This window comes from Periplaneta americana, chromosome 4 (assembly GCF_040183065.1).
Source record: "Periplaneta americana isolate PAMFEO1 chromosome 4, P.americana_PAMFEO1_priV1, whole genome shotgun sequence".
Classification (NCBI taxonomy): Eukaryota; Metazoa; Arthropoda; class Insecta; order Blattodea; family Blattidae; genus Periplaneta; species Periplaneta americana.
Genome location: NC_091120.1, coordinates 206,229,374 through 206,252,953, shown reverse-complemented (window position 1 = coordinate 206,252,953; position 23,580 = coordinate 206,229,374). Strand labels below are relative to the sequence as shown.

Below are 23,580 nucleotides of genomic sequence, written 5' to 3'. Positions count from 1 at the left end.
ACCAATATAAACAGCGGGCTATTATAATATTTATACCAGATGGTACGGTAAAATTCGAGAACATCATGAACGAAATACTGCCGTCATATTAAATTATTATTTTCCAAAGAAACTAATGAACTAATAAATAATGAAGTAAAAAAATAGACACTCAATTCGCTTCTTTGCTGCCAACTAGTAGTTACGTACCTCTATGTTACATCACCTAAAGAGATGAATCTAGAGACTTTGCTCAACAAGGCTGTTGACCTAGGGTATGTAAGGTGTTTGGACTGTTTACTTTGAAACGGCAGATTAGAAAAAATAATGAAAAAGTTACAAATTAAAACAGAAAAAAGGACATTCAAGAATTTTTTCGAAATAGAATGGGTCTTCTAGTGATCAGGCTATAGGTCGATCAATGATTGTAATACTGTCCCTAATTACACTCTCTAAAATGAGAACTTTCTCCAACACAAACATAATGAGAGTTTGCACATAAAAATAATATGCTAGTAATTACTATATACACAGTGGACAAAAAAAAAAAAAAAGGCACAAAATTTAAATGGTTATATTCCAGTAGCTAATGATTCCACTTGAAAGTTTATTTCACAAGTAAATTTCACAGTCCTTGTAGACCGGGAAAGTACTGTAATATTTTATTTTTTACCATTTATTAAACATTATTTTTTACTTTTTATACGACAGTGCGAAATCAATTGTTTATGCCGAACTAAGCATTATGGTCTTACGAGTTCAGCAGGCCAAGCCGTTTGTTGTGCTATCATCATTTGTTTTTTCCGTTTTGAGTTCTCATTTTGTGAATAATGGGTCGCTTAACGAACGAAGAGAAGATTTTCATTAATCATTTGCACCAATATGATAATTCATCTGCCCGTCAAATTGTAAGAAACTACGCTCAGCGAGAATGGTCTGTTTCAGGTGTACAACGAATGATTAGCAAGATACGGACATGATATCCCTCCTGAGAGATTACTGCATGAAAGATCGTATTTCTCAGATACTCTGATGATTTCCGCTGGAGTTTCAAACGACATCTTAATCCTGTGGACTATTTTATGTGAGTCAACTACAAAAAGCAGTTTACTACAAAAGAAGAATTCGTAATATTGAACATTTAAGACAACGCCTTCTTGAATGTTGGGACCGGCTTGATCAAAGACAGATATCCAGTGCTATCAAATATTGGACAATGGAGAAGACGCCTACAAATGGTTGTGCGGGCAAATGGCGGTCACACAGAGCATCATTTTTAATTTTATTTGAAAGATCATTAATTTATTAATTTTACCAACATTCAGTTTCTGCATTTTGAAGCAATGAATTGTCTTCAAAACCAAGATTTTTCGCATCATTGTGTATTGACCTCCTAAGATTTTAACTGAGTCTCAAAAAAAAAAAAAAAAAAAAACACAATAAAAAGTCCTGCTCATCTTTAAAGTCTACTCTTTCCAACAGTGTATTCATTATAAATTAATGTTATGTATTTCCGAAAATAGAGTATTTCTAATTTTGTGCCTTTTTCGGCCCACTGTGTGTATATAACTTCATTAAAATCTGTCAAATATGAGTGAATTGTCTAATTAAACTCCCTAGGAAGGGGTAGTTTCTCTTACCTAATGTAATATGCTAGCAATTACTATATATAACTTCATTAACATAATATGTGAAATAGAAGTGAATTGTGTAAATACACCCCCTAACAAGGCGCAGTTTGCACATAAAATGTACCATATAGCCTATATAACTCAAACAGCAGTGCATTTGTAACTCACCCTGGGGGCCTCCAGGCGGTTCGGCTCACCCATGGCGACTGAAATAAGAGCAAGCGTCGCACTTGGCGAGTCGCCGCGTGACGTCACATCTCTAAAAGCGACGTTCAACCTGTGCCAGGTTCGATTCTGGGCAAATCAAAAAGTGGCAACTCGACGTAACGATATTCATTCCTGTACTCATAAAGCAGTGTGGCCACGTAGAACGTCACAAAATACAAACTAATGTGTTCAGCTCCATCTTACAGTCCTCCATCTGTTCTCACAAACCTCACAGGTCTCTTTATTTGATGAGTGAATTCACCTTGCAACGTCCATTTTCATTTCTGTGCCTTTTCTCTCTAGCTCAGCGGTCATCAGCATAGTGCACGCACTCTCGGGCTAGCGTCTGCAACTGCGCAGGAATAACGAGAGGCAAACAACAGGTGCGACTTAGGCGAGATGCAGGAATATACTGAGTGCGCACAAGCCTTGGGCAAGTATGCGCGAGTCCCCCGCTCTGGTAACTACCCGCTTCTTCACCAGCTGATTTCAGGTCTTCCTAGGAGCTGCTGTTTTCATTCCAAACATTTGTACAGGTTCGGTGCATTGGACTAGTTTGTCCAGTATTTTTGATAGGTTATCTGTATGTGAGCGCGATGAACTGGTCTAATGGGAAAAGCGTACAGGAATTCTGCAATGCTTGGGAAAAGTGGCATAAGTCAGTTTCCACAATATATATATATATATATATATTAATTTATTGACAACTTACGGATCATTTGCTTCTCCCATTAGAATAATTCATATAAAAGAAAATCAAATCGACACAAACCAGTGTGAAGACAGTTTTTTTCCTTCTCCTGTAAAATTAACATTTTTTACTTGTGCCACTTTTCCCGAGCACTACAGAATTATCCTTGTCTTCGGCGAGCCTCAGATCCGAATTATAAGGACCGTCAGAAAAGGGGGGATGCCCATCAGTTTTTAGTATGAGCTGGGATTTAGAAAATGCAGTCAACAACAAAATAATTATTAAAAGTTTCAAATGCTACTTTCAACACTACATCACCGTAATATTCGGAATATATATACAGAGTGTTCCGCTTATAAGTATAACAAAAGAAATAGCTATAACTTCTGAATTAATACAAGTATATAGTTGAAACCAACTGCTACAAAGAATGAAAACTGGGAATTTTTGTTACCTTATGTTCCATAAACCTCAACATGGCTTCCATTGGTGGCACGGGAAATATCCAACCGGTATTCAACCTCGACCCAAGTGTTATGAAGCATCTGTGGTGTAACATTGTTGACAGCAGCATAAATTCTTTCTTGTAAGTCTGCCAAATCACGTACTGGCGTCCTGTAGACCTGGTCCTTAACAAACCCCCACAGGAAAAAATCAGGTGGTGTTAGATCTGGTGATCTGGCAGGCCATGTGATGTACGGTGATCCTCTTCCGATCCATCTTGCAGGGAATTGTTCGTCTAAGAATGTGCGAACCATGTTGGCAAAGTGTGGTGGAGCCCCATCTTGCTGGAAAATTGCTCCATCTGGGAGTTGTGGCACAGCATACAGTTGCAACATATCCAGGTACGTGTTTGCAGTGACTGTCTTTTCAGCAAAGAAATAGGGACCAATGATTCTGTCACGCATGATCCCACACCAAACATTCCATTTAGGGGAATCCCGTTGGTGTTCAATTACGACACTTGGATTTTCCGACCCCCAGATGCGACAATTGTGTCGGTTTACTTTTCCACTGACGTGGAAGGTTGCCTCATCTGAGAAACAGACTCGAGTTAGAAATGTGTCGTCATCGTCCACTTTATCCAACATTGTTTCTGCAAAGCGTTTTCGTTCCAGTTTATCATTCGGCGTAATCATCTGATGAAGTTGCAGCTTGTACGCTCGCAAACGCAATCTTTTATGGAGCACTGTATGCACTGTTGTTGGTGGGATGTTCAACTGCACACTAGCCTGTCGAATGGATTTCCGCGGTCTTCTCTGAAATGCCTCGCGAATGCGTTCGACATTTTCGTCAGACACTTTACGCTTGGAATGTTTACCTGCATTAGACAACAAACTTCCTGTTTCTCTGAGCTGCCTATCCCATTTCATTATTGAGACGTACGTCGGTACAGCTTCCCTCGGTCTAAGATTGTAATGACGGCGAAACAAGCGCTGTACACGAATTATGGATCTATGTTCTGCTAATGACAGCACACAAAAGGCTTTCTGCTGTGGCGTCCACATGCTGACTGACTAAAGATACGATACGAATTCTCTTATTTAATGATCTGCGCATGCGTGAGTCTTCTAAAAATAAGTAACAACAATGGATTAAAACTTCCCAATTTCCTCTTTACAATGGTACCAATCTTAACCCATTTGCATGCATTGTTATGAAATTATAACTATTTCTTTTATTATACTTATAAGCGGAACACGGTGTATATGTTTTCACATGTTAATTAACTAGGTGACCTTCTTGATAGTTTCAGTCTGTTGTAGGCTATCTTCAGAACTGGGTGGTCGTCCCGCCTTCTGATTGCGTTTCCTGTAGGAGTGTGCTTATGTAGTGTAATGTGGAGTCAAAAAGTGTGTGTTCTGAAATTAAGTTGTTTGTTGAGGATTTGATGCAGGTGTGTTTTTGTGTGTGTCTGTATTGTTCTAGTGTGTTTAGTTTCTGGTTTTTCGGTTGGAGATGTAGTATTTCCATATCCGTGTTTATGTTGCTGTAGCTGTGGTTGGCGTTTGTGACGTGTTCTGCGTATGTGGAAGTTTTGTAATTTCGTTTTGGCTGTGATGAGTTCTTTGTAACGTGTTTGAAATGATCTACCTGTCTGTCCTATGTACAAGTTGTTGCAAGTACTGCATTTGAGTTTGTATACACCTGTCTGGTTGTTAATTTATTTATGAATGTACAGGGACATCATTTTAGTTTTACTTCAATTTTTATTGTACCTGAGTTTTTTAATGTACTTCACTCCCACCCCCTCTACTAGTGAACTTCCAACTGTTCTCCTCACAGAACCAAGTGTATACAGTCAAAGTCGCCTTAAGGTCGTAGAAAACACAAACAGTATTGAGTTAGTGAGTATAGTACGTTCCAGAAATATGTTCGCGTTTTCCAGTGACGAAAGAGCTTTCAATATTGAATCATACTTTCGCACAGGTGGTGTCGTCCGTTTGCCTACGTCGCATCCCGATTTCCCTCACCCGCAATTGTTTAAAATAACTAAATAAAAGTAATTAAGTGTCACGTGATTTCCCCCCTTTCTACGACCCTACGACATAACCACTTGGACGGACAGTAGATTGTCTGAGTAATGTTATCTGTGCGGGTCGGACAGAGGTGAAGATTTTATTTTACGCCAGAATCATCGAACTTCAATCATGGAAGGGGGTAGCAATTCCCACCACGAGCAAACGGTGTTTCCGGCTCTGAACCATTAATCCAAAGGTATAGCCAGGTTAATATAAAAAATGTTAGTAAAATTAAAATGATGTCCCTGTATTTATTTGTTTAGTTATTCACTTACTCAATTATTTATTCATTTATTTACTCATACATATATTCCCTTATGTATTTATTTATGTATTTATTCACATATTTATTTATTCATATATTTATTTATTCATTAATTTATTCACTTATTTATTTTACTGTATTAGGTTATTTTACGACGCTTTATCAACATCTTAGGTTGTTTAGCGTCTGAATGAGATGAAGGTGATAATGCCGGTGAAATGAGTCCGGGGTCCAGCACTGAAAGTTACCCAGCATTTGCTCATATTGGGTTGAGGGGAAAACCCCGGAAAAACCTCAACCAGGTAACTTGCCCCGACCGGGAATCGAATACGGGCCACTTGGTTTCGCGGCCAGACGCGCTAACCGTTACTCCACAGGTGTGGACCTTATTTATATTACATATATATGTATATATATATATATATATATATATATATATTTCTTTATTTATCCACTTATTCACTCACTTACATAATATTCACTCACTTATGCACTAATTTATTTTTAATTTTACTTGAAGCAAGTACAGAGATAGGTTTGGAAGTAAATCCCGAAAAGACAAAATATATGATTATGTCTCGTGACCAGAACATTTTACAAAATATAAATATAAAAATTGAAAATGTATCCTTCGAAAAAGTGGAAAAATTAAAATATCTTGGGGCAAGAGTAACAAATATAAATGACATTCGAGAGGAAATTAAACACAGAATAAATATGAGAAATGTTGTAATTATTCGGTTCAGAAGCTTTTGTCATCCAGTCTGCTCTAAAAAAAAACTGAAAGTTAGAATTAAAAAAATTATATTACCGATTGTTCTGTATGGTTGTGAAACTTGGATTCTCACTTTGCGAGATGAACAGAGGTTAAGGGTGTTTGAGAATAAGGTGCTTAGGAAAATATTTCGGACTAAGAGAGATGAAGTTACAGGAGAATGGAGAAAGTTATACAACGCAGAACTGCACGCATTGTATTCTTCACCTGACATAATTAGGAACATTAAATCCAGACGTTTGAGATGGGCAGGGCATGTAGCACGTATGGGCGAATCCAGAAATGCATATAAAGTGTTAGTTGGGAGGCCGGAGGGAAAAAGACCTTTATGGAGGCTGAGACGTTGATGGGAAGATAATATTAAAATGTATTTGAGGGAGATGGGATATGATGGTAGAAACTGGATTAATCTTGCTCAGGATAGGGACCGATGGCGAATTTATGTGAGGGCAACAATGAACCTCCGGGTTCCTTAAAAGCCAGTAAGTAATGGATTATTTGCCCTCCTGTTACGTATTACACTCTGTCCCCATAATCCAATTAATCATAAATAATTTTAACCAGATAATTATTGGCTCCTTCTGAAAAAAAAAAAAAAGAAGAAGCTTGATTGCAGAAAAAAGACTTTTATTCTATTGTTTTATTTATTTTTGTTTATTGGCATGTTTCACAATAAAAACTTTAGTAACATAATAATGATAATTTAAAAATCTTACTTTTACGTGGATTTAGACAGCCTTCAAGATCGTCGGGAAAACTGCTTTTATAGCGTGACAATTTGAAAGTGAATCTTAAATTTGGAACGCTGTCACCAGTGGCTGAAAACCTTACACATATGACCAGTCTGGTTACTGAAACTACTTCACGGAAAAAAAATCTTTTTGGTCCAATCAATTGTAATTTAATTTCAAAATCTGATCTTGAATCCGCGTAAATTTAAAACAAGTGATTTTTCGGCCAGCTCACTTTCATCATGATTCTAGTTTCATCCCTTCCTTTGTGATATTTGCTTATCCAAAATGAATATGTGCGCAAGAGAATCTGCAGTCTTTGCCTCTCATTATTCCTGCGCAGTTGCAATAGTGGAAACGTGGCTGTATAGCACCAGCGTGCTGGCGTGCATATTGCGACTCACTCCCATTTCAGCGAGTACTGAGCATTCTTCTTGTAAGTGAACATGGCTCTACAGCTGCAGCCACACGGTTCAATTTTCCATGCGCGTACGCATGCAATCTGGGAAAAATAATCTATACTAATAATAAATCTGTAGCCGAAATTTTTCTGGTAATTTTCGATTTTCCAAAAATAATTGGTCCTAACACATATAATTAACCACCCTGAAACCGAAAATCGCTTTTTTGAAATTTTTGTTTGTATGTCTGTCTGTCTGTCTGGATGTTTGTTACCTTTTCAAGCGATAATGGCTGAACGGATTTCGATGAAAATTGGAACATAAATTAAGTTCGTTGTAACTTACATTTTAGGCTATATGGCATTCAAAATATTTTATTTAAAAGGGGGGATATAAGGGGGCCTGAATTAAATAGACCGAAATATCTCGCTTATTATTGATTTTTGTGAAAAATGTTACCTAACAAAAGTTTCTTTAAAAATGATTTCCGATAAGTTTTGTACCAGGCAAAATTTTGGTAGGCCTGATATTTAAGGATGTACAAGAGTTTTAAAGTAATAATACAATACATTTCCACCGCCGCCTCAGATTATAGTGTCGTTGTTCCGTAACTTCTATGTGCAAAATATTAATTTTTTTTAGTAGAAAGAAAAACAAATTTAGTCATTCTATGGCAGTAGTGCATAGGAGATCGTGAATTCTTACATTTTCGAAAGAAAGAAATATAATTAAGTTATATATAGTAGATTGTATTATTTGCTGCATCACTATTTAAGTTATTTGATAGAGCAAAAATCTGAAAATCGATATGTGACATAGGAGTTATTTCAGGAACGACGACGATGGCTACAATGGAATCAAAACAAATGACTCCGTCTATTTAAGGCGGCCTTGACATTTATCAATATTAATATACAGAGAATATTTTGTGTGTTTGTATGAAGTAATCTCAGAAGCTAATTAACCTTCACTATTTGAAATTTGTAGTTTCTCTAGACGGATGTAATGCTACAAATGAGGACTGAGGTAAGATGAAAAGAAATCTGTACTCACAGAAAACTTGATATTCTGCGAAATATTGTATAACTATCAAATACGAATGTTCCCTGGACCCTATGTTCTATTTTAATTATGTAATTACTTTATATTTATTTCTAATAAGTGCAGCGGAGCGCACGGGTACAGCTAGTGAAATAATAAATTTTAAAAGACGCGTTCAATTACGATGCATGAAGATTTTGTGTTAGAAGCACCTTAAGCCTGAACCGAGTTGCGAGATACTACAGTGAGGTGTGCGGCCTCGCCCTGCAGTTGAACGAAATGCTATGATTTGTCTTGACGACCACGAGCTCATGATTGAACAAGGGCCGGATTGTTTCTACTTGCTTAAACACGTCATGTAATGATAATGCATTATTGAAATCGAATTATTATTATTTTTAAATAGGCTAAATATTTATTTTTGTCACGCCGAAATTTTTTCAAAATTATATCTGGGACTATAAAACGTAAAACAGTATTTCGACGTCCTCTGTGGTCCCGTTCATAACTTCTGTTTACATTGTCCCCTCTATTGCACACATGAAAACTGTTTTTTTTTTGTTTTCCGTATAAAGATAAATACCAATTTAGTCACGAGATAACAATTTAATGTTCTTCTTTCTCAGTTTATGGTAGAAATAAAGATTTGAAATTATGTGGGTAATAGGTACTAGGATGGCTCTCATATACACGACAAACTGTGCAGTCGTTAGTTTTTAATCAATTAAATATTCCAAAGCAATGCTTGCAGTAAGTTACGTTTTCATGGAGTACTGAAATCGATTTGAATTCGTTTACCGTATTGAATAGGACAGATCCCTGTTTTCATGCAATTTTCGATGCGTATTAAAACGATCTGAATACGGAAGCTGAAGTTTCGAAAGTAGATATCTCTGTGTATGATCGGTTGGTTAACATGCCATCGACATTTCTTAATGAGGCGCATGAAAACTTAATATTCTGCCCGTTAATGGAGAATGGTAATAATGGCTTTTATCAAACTACTGTATTATGTATTATAACATCACTTTTCAACATACATAATTTATTGCGCTCGCTGTTGATAAAACAGATGACATTCCAAACAAATGACGATCGTTCACGCGCTTATCGTATTAGATCGTTTTGAATACGATTCGATCCCACTTTCAAGGTGTATCGATCTTGAGACTGATCGTTTTGAATACTCTATGAAAACGTATTATCATTCATGCACCAAAATCGAGAACAAATCAGACGCAATCTTTCAACTTAGGAAATACGATCGCGATGCCTTGACACGACACGTGATAAGCCAGGGGTGGGCAAACTGCGAACACTATTACTATAATACAGCATATCCGATTATCCGCTATGAAGAATTAAACAGAGTGCTTTCCAGATAAATAGCTCAGTTTTGCTCAAGGAGTTATGGTAATTCCGCCATTACAAGTTTAAATTTAACAGCAGATATAATCAAAAACCTGAAGTGATCTCTTCCGCTTTGTTTTATAACAGATTTCTTCAGCGAGATAGAAATATGACGGTGTCAATAGTGATACAGGAAAGCGTTGTCACTAAACTATACATACAACAGGCATTACAGACGAATTGTAAGAAAACGGTATCGTAGATGACATTACGCAGATTTATCAAAGAAAGCTTGAAGACTGAGCCTTGGAGGGCTCGCACTTAGCACTCACCCTGTTCAGGATATATTCCATGCCGGCCGACTCACTGAGTTGCCGGCAGACGAGCTGTGCGTTATATAGGCCTACGTTAGTCTCGTCTTATCAGATAACGAGCTGCCAGGGTTCGAGTCCCGACTCATCCTTGAGCTGTCGAGTGGTGACGTGCACAAATCGCGGTGCGATAACGCGGGATAAAATGAAGTAGAGTTAAGCAATATCCGAAGCTATGGGTTACAGTGTGCGTGAACCGTCCATATTACTGAGCATACCTAAGAACACTCACACTGAATTTCCAATTCGGCTTATTTTATTGCTTGGGATTTAGATTAAAAACAATTGAAGTGGTTTCTTACTAGTTAAATTATGAATTAAAATTTCTGATTTCTAGTGAAAAGTATACATGTTTAGGCCTATAAACTGAATGTATAGTACGAAGTATCTTATGATTCTGTTTAGCATCAACTAGCGAAGTTGAATCTGTCTTAATTGCTTCAAAATCTGAATGAGGACTGAATAGATTTAAGGTGCAAACTCGGGCCTCAGCTTTCCTGACATGCAGTAGCAGCGTACAGAACAACGCTCTGTCCCTTCTTTCATATTAGCTGTAGTGAGACGTTTATGATAAGACATGCAATATTAAAATAATGTTGTGAGAACTGTAATTATTTTACTAGTCCGTGAAGAAAGGATTTTTGACGTCCCGCATGAGGTCAATAAGGAACAAGCTTTCACTGTCTCAAATACAAGATGTCAACCTTATGGGAAGCCTGAACAAGTCCGAACGTCATACCATTACATATTCTAATTATTATTCGCATTTACACAATTACAAGCCTTTGATCTATTCATATTTAACATTGTGTCCTCAGTATTCAACAATTTCAGTTTTTGTACCCGAAGGTATCATTCTTTGACTAAGATTACAATTAGCTACAGCTTGTTACAAGATCAGCTAATGAGCACGCACTCTATTCATGATTAGAGGGGAAATATCTCACACGGACAATGCATTCGTATTAGCCTAGATCATATATTATGTAACAGATATGTCGAGCTTATAGGCTTTGAGGTTAATAACTTTTGTCAGGTTTACTACGCTGCCATCTAGTTGTTACATAAGGAGTCACGTCATAATTCCCATTTGAATTGCATTAGCGACTGTGCTGCCATCTCGTGTTCGTTTACGGCGGACGGGTGGCGATCCTGGTGGTTGTTCTCTTCAAAGTGCTGCCGATTTTAGCATAGCGAGGAGTTATCTGTTACATATATGATGTAGGGTACTAGGTACGCCTACTTACAATTTATTCCAGTGGTAAAATAACTTTAAAACTCGTTTTAGCAATTTATTACACTTGAATGTTGAGTTTATATCGGCGATTAAATATCCAGATCGGAAACTTAATATTCTGTATTATAAGTATAATAATCGAAGACTATTGCTTCGTTCGCTACAGTTGCTAAGTTTTCAATAGGTCTTATTTTATTTTATTTATTTCAACAAAGAGTACAGAATAGAATATCAGGCTTTTGTTTATTATGCTTTGTCCAATGAGACAGTCCCGTCATTGGGAAAGAGTGTCTTTCGATGTGTATGTGATAATTACAACAATAGAAATAGAAATAAAATAATACAGACAGAAAGAGGATACAATATTAACAAATTCTGAGGAACGAATGAGCAGCGCTCATGTTCGGTCGCAGTTCAGACACATTAACAATATATGAGGAATATAGAAAATAAAATAAAATAGGAACTAAAATTAAAATTACAGCTACAATGAAATTATACAATATTAACATAAGAGAATAATAATATCGTGCGTGAATAAAGTAGGACAATTTATGAAAAATATATGAGATGGTTATAATTTGTTAAGCTGACGGTGTTTAGTGTGGCACAGCACGGACTCTAATGATCGTAGCAGTGTGAAACTTCGTAGATATAATTAAGCAATGCGCTCGCGAATTATGAAAAAAAATTATTAGTTCCAAGTCTTGCCACCAGGTGGAAATATAGCGCTGTAAGCAGTCAGAATGTGGTATGGGCGCAGGAAAGATCAAACACATGATAACGGTGGTCCTGGCTGTTTATTAGGAAGTATGGTTACAAGCACTGTTCAACAAGGCCTTCCATCTCAGCAACATGTTGCATCCGTAACATGGTCGACAGTTGCTGGCAGCATATCTGCTGAAATCAGAGCGACATTTCGTTATATGCTAGCCTTTAGATCAGGCAGAGACCGGATATGTCCCTAATAGACACGATCTTTCAAATATTCTCACAACCAGAAGTCACATGAATTTAGGTCGGGGGATCTTGAAGGCCACGCATTTGGAAATTGTCTAGAAATGATGCGGTCTTTACTGAAAGTTTCTCGCAGCAAATCTGTCACCTGGCGAGCGACATATGGTGTTGCCCTACCTTGCATGAAAATAATGGTGTGGTCACAGTTGCGTTCTTGCAAAGCTGGAATCACGTGTTGCACAAGCAGCCCTTACAACGTGCAAATATCACTGTGCACCTAACAGGCTAAGATGTTGATAAAATAACCTACTAAAAATAATGGTGAAGTTAACACGGGTAATTGAGGTTCGTTTTCCGATCAAAGTCATCAGTAGGTACTTTCCAACAATGTGGCCTCCGCGATCTCCAGATTTCAATCCGGCCGACTTTTGGTTGTGAGGTTACCTTAAAGAACGAGCTTTCCTGACAATCCAACAACCGTACTGCAAACTGAAAGATGCCATCTAGCAAGAAATTGCCAATATTCCAAGACATTATCTGCAAAGTGCTGTGCATGGTGTCGCAAACAGAATGCTGTACGTTGAACAAGAGAACGGTGGACATCTTCCCAATGTTTTGTAAACCCCGTTGTTTGTCCAACACTGTGATGTTTTTGTTTTTTCCCTATCTCAAATATTATAATATTTATAGCGGTTTAATGTTTGAACTGACTTTTGAAATACCCTATATATTTGATAATAATTTTGAAAGTATTATTCTCAATTCCATCTATACCAGGAGGAACATCATTTTTTAAGGTCTTAAAATAATAATTTAATCTTCAGTTACAGGGAACAGAAACATGGAGGAAGCTAAATGTTCATTTTGTGTCTCATTATTATATAGAAGAGTTAAAATTTGATGTATTAATGTTAGAAGTAACTCTGTGCCCTATCTCTGAAAAATAATTATTAAATTCGTTTGCAATCTTTCTTCTGCAATTTAATACTTCGCCCTTATCGTTTTTTAATTCCTTGATGGCTGTTTATTTGTACATTTACATCTACAGCTTCATTTATAACTTGCCAGATTTTTTTTGGGTCATTTTTGTATCTATCAAATTTGGATTCATAATATTTAATTTTCGTTTTTCGAATGATAAGAGTTAACATATTTCTATATGCTCTATAGTATTTTTTTTAGTTTTAGATTACTTGGATTCTTTGTAAATTTTAAAGCAAGTTTGTATCTTGTACAAACAGAATTAATAGGCCTAATGCCTGCCGTGACCCAGGATTTTATTTTCTTGGATTTACTAGAAATCTTCTGATTACTGTTTATAATAGTATTTTTATCTATATACTTGCCTATTAAATTGTAGAGGATTTGAAAACAGGCATTAGCATCATTACAATTATAAACCGATTTCCAGGTTTATTTTTTAAAATCAATAATCAAATCAGGATAATTAATTTGTTGCATATTTTGTGATGAGAGAGTAACAGATGGCCTGGAGTTGTATTCATTGTTAGACATTTTTAATAAACTAAAAACAATGATCGGTAATAGCACTAGAAAAACGCCACGTATAAAGCTCCATTTATTTTGAGTTTTTAAAAATATAATTATGGTCAATGCATATGCCAGAAATTAATGAAGGCCTAGTGATGGCATTTAAATATTTCACAAAACCATATTCATGGAGAACATTAATATTACTGCCAATTAAATATATTCCATTATCTAATGTATCTATGTTTATGTCTTCAACAATAATATGGCTGTTATAACCCTCTAAATAGGATAAATATGCTCTAAATTGTCTATAAAAATCATTTTTACTGTTTTTAGGGGATCTATAAATGGCCGTAAAAAAATTTACTTTTATCAAGCTTAATCTTAAAATGAAACTAATTACAGTGCCCAATTTCAGCTTCTATTACAATAATATCAATGCTATTTTTAAAGTAAATTGCCATTCCATTACATTTATTATATTAAATTAAATTTTACCAATTTATTGTATCCATTAATATCATAGCCAAAATCACGACATAACCAAGTTTCCGTTAAAATGATATCAAAATCATGAGTAAAGTTTTATAATAATGCACATAATTTCAGGAAATTTCTGTTTATACTACGTATATTTAAGTTAATAAATTTGAAATCATGAAACAAGTTACAAATGTATTTGAATCGGTTATTGTTGAAAGGAACTAAGTCCACTTTTTAAAGTTTTGAGATAATCGAAAAATACTGTTCTGTGGATAATCTATCGAAGATTAAACCATCACATATCGTACATCCCAGTACCGGGACAGATTCTCCAGTCCATTGTTCAGCCCTACAATATAAAGGCGATGGGTTTATCTTCCAAGACAACACAAGAGTGCACCGTGCCATCTCGTCAATGGAAGACTGGCATACAAAGAATGGAACGTTCTTCGATCAACCCAATTGAACATGTTGAAATGTGCAGTACGATGCAGCACACACCCTACAAGCCTCAGGAGTGCTGCAATGCCTCGCCCATCTTGTGGACGGCTGCTGAGGTGGATGCAAGCATGCTCCAAGCAAGGGGTGGAGTAACACGATACTACAGTCCCCCAGAACAAGTTTTTGATTTCGATGATTAGCATAGAAACACTTTCCAGCTAATTTTCTTTGTTCTGATTGTTTGTACAGTAAAGTTTGTGTTTTGTTTTCGTAAGGTGTGCCAACTGTGATCCACACACTTCCACCAAAATGGAGATGGTGCAGAACTTGTTTTGAACAAAAATTCAGGTGGTGCAAAACTTTTTTTTGAGTGGTGTAGAATGAAAATTGAAAGACGTCATACTATTATATGCATTAAATTCGGCTTGAAAAGAGTAAAAAAATGCTGTCACAGCTACAGTTCACCAGAAGATGTAGATGGAGGACGTTTTTGTTGTTATTTACGTCGGTGTAAGAACAATCACAAAGTGCTTCATACAAAAGTTGTTTAGTTTTTTATGAGGAATGAGAAAACAACATAAAAAACGTACGTTCCTATTTAAAAAAATTAAATTGACCCAAAAATAACCATCACAATGTCCTTCAAATAAAACACGACAAATGGTATTTACTTTCCCCCATAACATCAAGCAACTTTTATTCAAGACATTTATTTCTACAACGCTTAGTTTTGGAGATATTGTACAGTATCAACTTAAATGGTCCACCAGTGGCGGCTGATTGACCGAGGCAAATGAGGCCGGGCCTCAGTCACTTGGCTTAACTGAAATCAAATTTTGTGTTTTTATATAATGTATTAGTTATTTGAATGAAGCATATATCGCTGTAGAAGCATTTGAAAAGTTTGACGTATATAGACCTATTTTGCAGTAAAATTTGTTCCTGAGGCCAGAATCGTTCGTGCCGGGTCTGGCTTAATGCATTTCATGTCCTTTCGCGGGCTTTGAGTTTACGCTTAAAACGTTGTAGCTGAGGCACAATCCGTCTGGCCTGGTCAGGTTTCACTCCTCCCATCCATGGGCCGGCCTCAAGGGTAGAGTGGGGTGGGAATAGCAGTGGTGACTTGTCTTCCTAACTAGGTCATAAATAACAAAATTCCAGCTCTTTGGCAGGCAGAGACCCACTCGATTCTCTCCCCTTATGTCTCAGTTTATGACATAAGCGAGGGTGTTCTACTATTGTACTTGGTAGTACAGTAGTGAATCTGGGCCAATGTTGTTATGTATTTTGGGAAAATATAAACAGAAACAAATGAGAGAAATAATGCTGGTGCAGTTAATTCATTGTTAGAGTGTCCTTTTTCGAGAAGAAATAATACTAAAAGAAAGGAAGTTTTAAATAAAGAGAGAGACTACCGAGATACCTACGACATCGCTGATAATTTTTCTGACACATAATCTTAAAACGCGAGTTTCTATTGCATCCTGGTATGGGCAACGTAAATGGTTATGTGGTAATGTGATCCAAAATAAACTTCTCTTGGCCTTGTTTGTTGCTGCCAAAGGAAAAACATAAAAAGAAAAGAAAGAAAGGGGAATTTCAACACATAATATGGGATGCTTCATCACACTGAAACAATCACAAACTCAGAGCATAGCAGGTTATTTGGTGAGTGAAATTATTATTTTTCATTGATAGTAATAAGAATAGACTAATAATAATAATAATAATAATAATAATAATAATAATAATAATAATAATAATAATTCAGTAATAATGACATTAATAATATAATAACAATAATAATTAATATCATAAACAAACATTTCCTATCGGAGGCACTTAAACTAGTTGCATCTGGCCTCACCGAGGATTTCGATCACCGGCTGCTACTGTGGTCCACCCCGTATATCTACCACACACGAGCAGAAAATTAGGATGTCAACATCCAACTGGTATTCTGAATGAGGACTTGCAGCTCAAATAACATAATAATCCCAACAAAACGTTGTAAAAATTTACCTTCAACCAAACAAATCAGAAAGGAAGGAAAAAACTATCTCATTATCTACTTATTATCTATGAGGAATATTGTTACCATACACTGTTGTTCTTGGTGTTGACGATGACAATTTTAACAAAGCTCATTTATACTTTCTATAGCATATTAGAATAAAGTACGTGATTTTGTCTGCAGGGAAAACACCGTCATTAAGTGCTAAATAAAACCCAAATACTAACCCAAGCGATAAAATTGTTGTTCATTACCTTGCTGTATAATTCTGGAAACTATTCCACAAATCGATGTCATGTCGTCACCATATTACTAAACATATCTACATGACAACCACTGTTTTAATTCCATTCTGATATTAGGATATAGGAAGGTGCAAGTTGACACAGAGGCATTACTAAATGTATCAACATGACAACCACTGTTTTAATTCTGTTCTGTAGTCTGATATTAGGATATAGGAAGGTGCAAGTTGACACAGAGGCATTACTAAATGTATCAACATGACAACCACTGTTTTAATTCTATTCTGTAGTCTGATATTAGGATATAGGAAGGTGCAAGTTGACACAGAGGCATTACTAAATGTATCAACATGACAACCACTGTTTTAATTCTATTCTGTAGTCTGATATTAGGATATAGGAAGGTGCAAGTTGACACAGAGGCATTACTAAATGTATCAACATGACAACCACTGTTTTAATTCTGTTCTGTAGTCTGATATTAGGATATAGGAAGGTGCAAGTTGACATAGAGGCATTACTAAATGTATCAACATGACAACCTCTGTTTTAATTCCATTCTGCAGTCTGATATTAGGAGAGGCAGAGTATTGGAGCTCAACAGAATTAATGGCACGCAGAAGACTTGGCAGTAATATCACCAACCCTTCTGAAAGAATGTGACTATCCCAGTCTGCTCTTACCTGGGTTTGCTCCTTGGCCTCACAGACAGGATATTCGTCCTCCACACTACCCACACCCACACGTCGGTATTTGTGCTCCCCAAGAAGGAATACACTGACCTTTCTTTCTGACTCCATTGCACGCGCGTCGTCCGGCAACGAATTGACAATGAACGTCAATGAAGATCCCCAAACAAATGAATGTGTTTCAAATGCTTCAAATATATTTCTAGTGTTCGTTTCCTTCACGACTCGCAGAAGAAGAGACAGTCCATATTCATGTTTGTAATGTGGTGTATACATAAGTTCCAAGCTGCTTTCTAATAAAGTTTTGTCATTTCTTTTGCCATACATTTCTATCACGTCTCTACAATCTTCTTTACCAAGGGTTCGAATGTCCCAATGTTACAACTGTCAATATATTGTACATTTTAACACTTACCTATAATTTCCTATAAAGTTGCAATTTAGAAACTGAAATCTCGTTATTGAAGCAACGTTTTAACAATAGGGATGGATAATATTTTAATTTAATTAATTACTAGTGACTAAAGATTAGCTAATTCTTTCAATATAATTGTCTAGTCTGTTATTACCATAGTGTAATCTTTTCCCTTCTCTTCTCTCTCCATTGTCTTTTGTCCCTTACTAGGCCTATTTTGTTTCAACTTTTTCTTCTTCTTCTTGTCTTGTCTCTTTTTATTAGGCCCTATCTCTTTTCTAGTCTTTTTTTTCTTTTTGACGTAAATATGTCTATTCTTTCGGTCCGAGGTATAGATGGTAGTATGAAAACGACACGCAACACTTCTCAACAAGCCGGCAGTGGTCAACGCTTATATCTCAGAAACTACACAAGCTAGAGCTAGACATTGTGTAGAGGGCATAATTATTCATGAGATAACGTAACAATCACATCTGCTGATGGCGTCGACACAGTGCAGCGAGAAAAAACAAAATGGCGCCAATTGCAGCACTGTTTTTAGTATCGACTGCAACTTCAGACTGATGGGCATAACATGATCGAGGTGTCATTTGAAAGGAAATGAAGAGTTCGTTAAGGCACAATAAACTGCTGTATAGTGCATTTAAAACAAGCGAATGGTGCGCGTGTGAAGTGAAATTTGGAGACAGAATTTCAAAATGTCGAAGACTGTCGCTCTGAAAACCAAGACGAAATTGATTAAAGTTAATCAGGATGATAGAGGACATCGGGAAGACTCGACTGGTGTGCATAAATGCAACGCTCAACATTGTAGAGTACAGCTGAGCATCTAAACAGACATGATGCAAATAAAACTATATTTTATCCATTAGAATACACTGATAGAGTTTAAAAAATCGAAGACCCTGAGGTAAAGATTTTATTCGATTTGACATGCATTTATGACAGTACTTTGGGGAATCATCCTAAAGATATTCCAAGCAGAATGCTAGACTTCAGACTGTAAATATTGATGTAGGACAAGTATGCAGTTTGCATAGTCCATTATCCGATTCGTAATACATTTGAGAGAAGACTTCTTAAGTTTGAAGAGTTCATCTGGACATTACACTTAAGCATTTGTTGAAAGGAGATGAGAAAAACGTGCACGTCATGGAAGGGACAGTATAATCAATGCCTGCACCTTCAATGTGATCCTGGATTCTCTGTCAAAGAACAGTGTTCACTATAACGAACACCATGAAACATTTGGTTTCTTAAAAAGTCTGAAAACTTCTGAAGCAGCATCAGCAGCAGCAGAGAATCTTATGTCGATCTATAAAGATGATCTTGACTCCACCTTGCATGGTGAATGTTTGCATCTGAAATCTTATCTACAACTTTTAATGGTGGATGGAAATAACGCAATAAATTTCTCATATCTATGTGAGCTTCTTCGTAAAGAAGTGCATCCAAACACAGATACAGTTTTGCGGATGACACTAAGTACACCAGCCACCAACTGCTCAGGGAACATTTTTTTTCAACTTTGAGGCATATAACTTAAAGAATTAACCGACATCACTGGTGGGTGAGAAACGGATTTTGGTGTTGGCACTCTTCACTGTTGAAGGAAGGTTAGTGCAGAATATGAAATTTGACGATCTGATAAGATGATTTTGCTCGCTGTAAAGCAAGGAGGAAGGTCTTCTCATAAAAACGAGTTATGTTTTTTAGTTGGTTATTTAACGACGCTGTATCAACTACTAGGTTATTTAGCGTCGATGGAATTGGTATTAGCGAGATGAGGCTGAGTATTAGCCATAGCTTACCTGACATTCGCCTTACGGTCGGGGAAAACCTTGGAAAAAAAAAAAACCCAACCAGGTAATCGGCCCAAGCGGGAATCGAACCTATACCTGAGCGCAACTACAGAACAACAGGCAAGCACCTCAGCCAGCTGAGCTACACCAATGGCTGCGAGGTATGTTAAAAATAAATTATATAATTTATGTCGTATCGCTTTGCTACATTTTGCAGGTCTTGTTACCTCTCGTTTAATTAATAGTCTGCTGCACGACGTTATTAATGTGTTTTATTTAGGGAGCGGCAGAGCCTGTCTGGCTTAGGGGCAGCAAAGAGATAACTCCGGCCCTGTATACATATTGTGTAAATTTACATTTGTTACATAGGTCTATTATAGATCCTTGTAACCAAGGATGGTATAACCAATTTTGTCTTCTTAAAGTATACTGGTACTACTCACCTGAAGAGGAAGTTGCTCAGAATCTCAGAGCCACAATCACTTTCGTAAGAGGAGAGATTGGTATTTGTAGATCACATTCTGTTATTAATGGCACCAAACTGTTCACAACAGTCCATTTGTTGAAATCAAAACTATTCTTGAATTACTGTTCATCGCATACATGTAAGGAATTCTCCATATCCTCAATATATCGTTTTTATTTGCTCAGCATATGTGCAAGATAAAATTCAACATGTTCTGCGAAATCATCATCACCAAAATGAATGAGTAACACCTAAGTGGGCATCCTAGCTCACTTATTTGATCACTCACTTGTGAATGAGGGGCAACTATGAATATGAGCGCTGGCATAATTACTCATTTATAAGTGTTCACTATGAATTCAGCCCCTCGTTTCATTTCATCATAAAATAACGCAACATAAATCAGACGCGTGTGGTGTGTAGCGTATTCGAAGATTCACTATAAATTCTTTAACAAACAGAAGTTGAGATATATTTGCACCCTGCTTGGTTATCTGAGGGTTAAAACATGGGCACGACAGACACCAGACACGTAACCTCCCCCCCCCCCCCAAACGCACAGTCCTGTCAATTAGGGATGGGTCTTTTTTTTTTTTTTCACCACACCTTTTAATATGAACTCTGAACAGTCTGAAAATTAGAGGTTGGCAGATGAGAAAATGGCGATATTATGCTATCGTTATTATCTTATTAAACAATGAATCATATAGTTCATCCAGCATGAAGTAGATAACACTTCAGAACACGATTACCTTCCTTTCCCTCTCCCCCAAAATTCCAACCTTGTGCACATAAAATAAACTGTTGGCACTGAAAAGTGCCCTTTATCGTACGTATAAATGTGATGAGCAATCGACAAACAGACAACTCTGCTCTTTTTTTTTTTTTAAATAAATAATGGCAACGAGCTAATGGGTTTTCTATAGCACGCGACACTGAAACTTTCAACTTGCATTTTTATAAGTTCTACGTTGTGGAAATCTTTGACTGGTTTGGTTGTTAGTTTAGGCTTTCCGTATGCCTTGCATATACGAATCTGTGAGAGGTTAGGTAAGATTAGTTTAGGCTTTTGATATGCCTTGCATATACGAATTTGTGACAGGTTAGGATAGTTTAGGCTTTTGATATGCCTTGCATAAATTAAGTGAAGTGAAATATGCATTTCGCGTTCATTTTGAAATATTCTACCTCTTTATTTCACGTCATCATTTTTAGGTTATCTACACCGATCAATTCTTTACCACTTTTATCTACTTTATAATATACTTCTAATTCAACTGACGTCCTAATATATGAATTCTTCACATTCCAAACTACATTACCTCTGACAAACAATTTTCCCACTTTTTTCGACAAAAAAAAACTTCAGTGTCGCGTGCTATTGAACACCCATAACGTCTTGTAATAAGTACAGAGGACTCAAAACAAAAGGGTTTGCTTTATTATATAGCTCTCCAGACTCAAAATTTGCAATAAATGTGTAGGAAAATATGCACCACGCTCTTTAGCGAGAAAATGCACTAAAAAATAAGTTAATGCTAACCGGCTCATACAAAGCAAACGTCACATAGTGACAGCACTAAGAGATGAGATCAAACAGGCTTATCGGCGCTTATCACTTACCCCTCTCCTCTCTTCCGGCCCCAGCATTAATCTTAAAGAGTAAACACTGCTTTTATAAATAGGACTTGATCCTTCTTATCGCCACGGACAATAATAAAATTTGACAAATTGTAAACAGTCAACTTTCACGAACAAAGCATCTATTAATAGTCTATAGGCTACTTCACTACTTTGTACACATTCCTGTTTGCACTGGAGATCGCAGGTACCATTCATTCCACGGCATACTCGATAATATGTAAGTTGCTGGAATTTTCTGGAACGTCAACAGATCCCTAGAGAAATACCTACCACAGTCTGGTATATAGTCACGAAGCTCAATACGTAGTAAATATGCATCTATAGATAGTTGCTAACCATTATGATCGCTACTATCGCCTCATTATACACAATGCGAAATAGTACCTGCACAGTCTATTGATTCTCGTACCCTCATAAACTTAAGCTACTTATAGCACACAGTCTTCTAATATATACAGTCACGAAGCTTGGGGTGATTTTTTGCATTTCTCACGATAGTTGCTAGCCGCTTGGAGCGCTGTGAGTACTAGGAACAATAGACTGTGTCACTGCCATCGTGATCTAATACAGGCAGACAATGTGACTCGCTTAACCCGATCACGAAGGGCGGCGTTTCGACCATGTAATATATTAATTGGAATGCATAAAGAGTAACATATATGTCATATGGAAAGTATAGGTTATGTTTACTATATTTATCTTATATCCCTATATTCGCAATTATACATTATAATTACACATAATATAATGTATGACACCCGTCACATTCTATTTGTATTTTAATACTACAATTGAGTACTGAATTATTGTATTTACCTACTAGCTAAGAGACGAAGTAACACAATCGTACGTACACTAATTTCATAGGAGTGGTATGGTAAATTTTCTGTCTACAATTAAGGAAGGTAGATGTGCTAAATTAAAATCACAATATAAATTTGTTTTTATTGAATCTCAAAATAGCTTCCATTCTAAACTTAAAATGTTGATGTGAACAGATTATGTTAACGCGTAAAATTCTCTTCACATTAAAATAACACGGTTTTGTAATTATTTCTGCAACATATTATGCAACAAGAAGTAAACGGAACTTATGGACACATTACACTAAATACAATTTAGCAATGATACGCAATAAAGTTATAATATAATGTTTCACTGAGCTCCTTACACTGAAATAGAAAACCCGAACATACATTACGGCCTGGTCTAGATCGAAAAGGCATTGACTGTGCCGTATTTCGCTTTGTTGTGAAAAGTTATGTAAACTGTGAAATGTTTGTTATCGGTTGTAATAACTGTAAATGGCTAAAATACAATAATTTGAATAATAATATGGGACAAGGAGACGTTTGTGGTACTATAAATATTGTAAGAAAAAGAGGTCAGATTTATCCTTCTTCTGAAAAATCCAGGAAGGTGAATTTATAAAATATAATAATTATATACTTTATGAAAATAATATATAAACCTTATGTATTTCACATTTCAATAGTGGAAGGAAGGTGTTAATTTTTTCAAAAGAAAACTATATCGAAAGTACAATATATTTTATCGTCTGGTGGGGAAAGGGTCTGTGATGAGGCGATAGTAGCGATCCTGGTGGTTAGCAACTATCTATGGATGCGTATTTCAACTGTCTATGTTTGCATATTTAGTAAGTATTGAGCTTCGTGACTGTATATACTAGACTGTGCTAGTAGCACAGATAGCCAGTTGAAATATGCAT

The 23,580-nt window shown here is 36.4% G+C and overlaps 1 protein-coding gene and 1 long non-coding RNA gene across 4 annotated transcripts in view; both read right to left on the bottom strand.

Moving 5' to 3' along the window:
- Nucleotides 1-22,020, bottom strand: part of UGP (UDP-glucose pyrophosphorylase) — a 51,414-nt gene extending 29,394 nt beyond the window's left edge. The window contains exon 1 of one of the 3 annotated variants that reach the window (XM_069824890.1): nt 21,831-22,020. In XM_069824890.1, coding sequence (XP_069680991.1) covers nt 21,831-21,857 — 27 coding nt within the window. In that variant the 5' untranslated portion in view covers nt 21,858-22,020. Of the gene's footprint in view, nt 1-1,778; nt 1,918-9,925; nt 10,066-21,830 lie in introns of those variants that run through there. The other 2 variants (XM_069824891.1, XM_069824889.1) reach the window with 2 other exon arrangements.
- Nucleotides 11,426-21,813, bottom strand: LOC138698701 (uncharacterized). Its single transcript, XR_011331928.1, has 2 exons — nt 20,185-21,813; nt 11,426-12,098 (listed from the first exon to the last, which is right to left on the bottom strand). It is a non-coding gene; the product is annotated as an uncharacterized lncRNA (long non-coding RNA).
- Nucleotides 22,021-23,580: the final 1,560 nt, after the last annotated feature.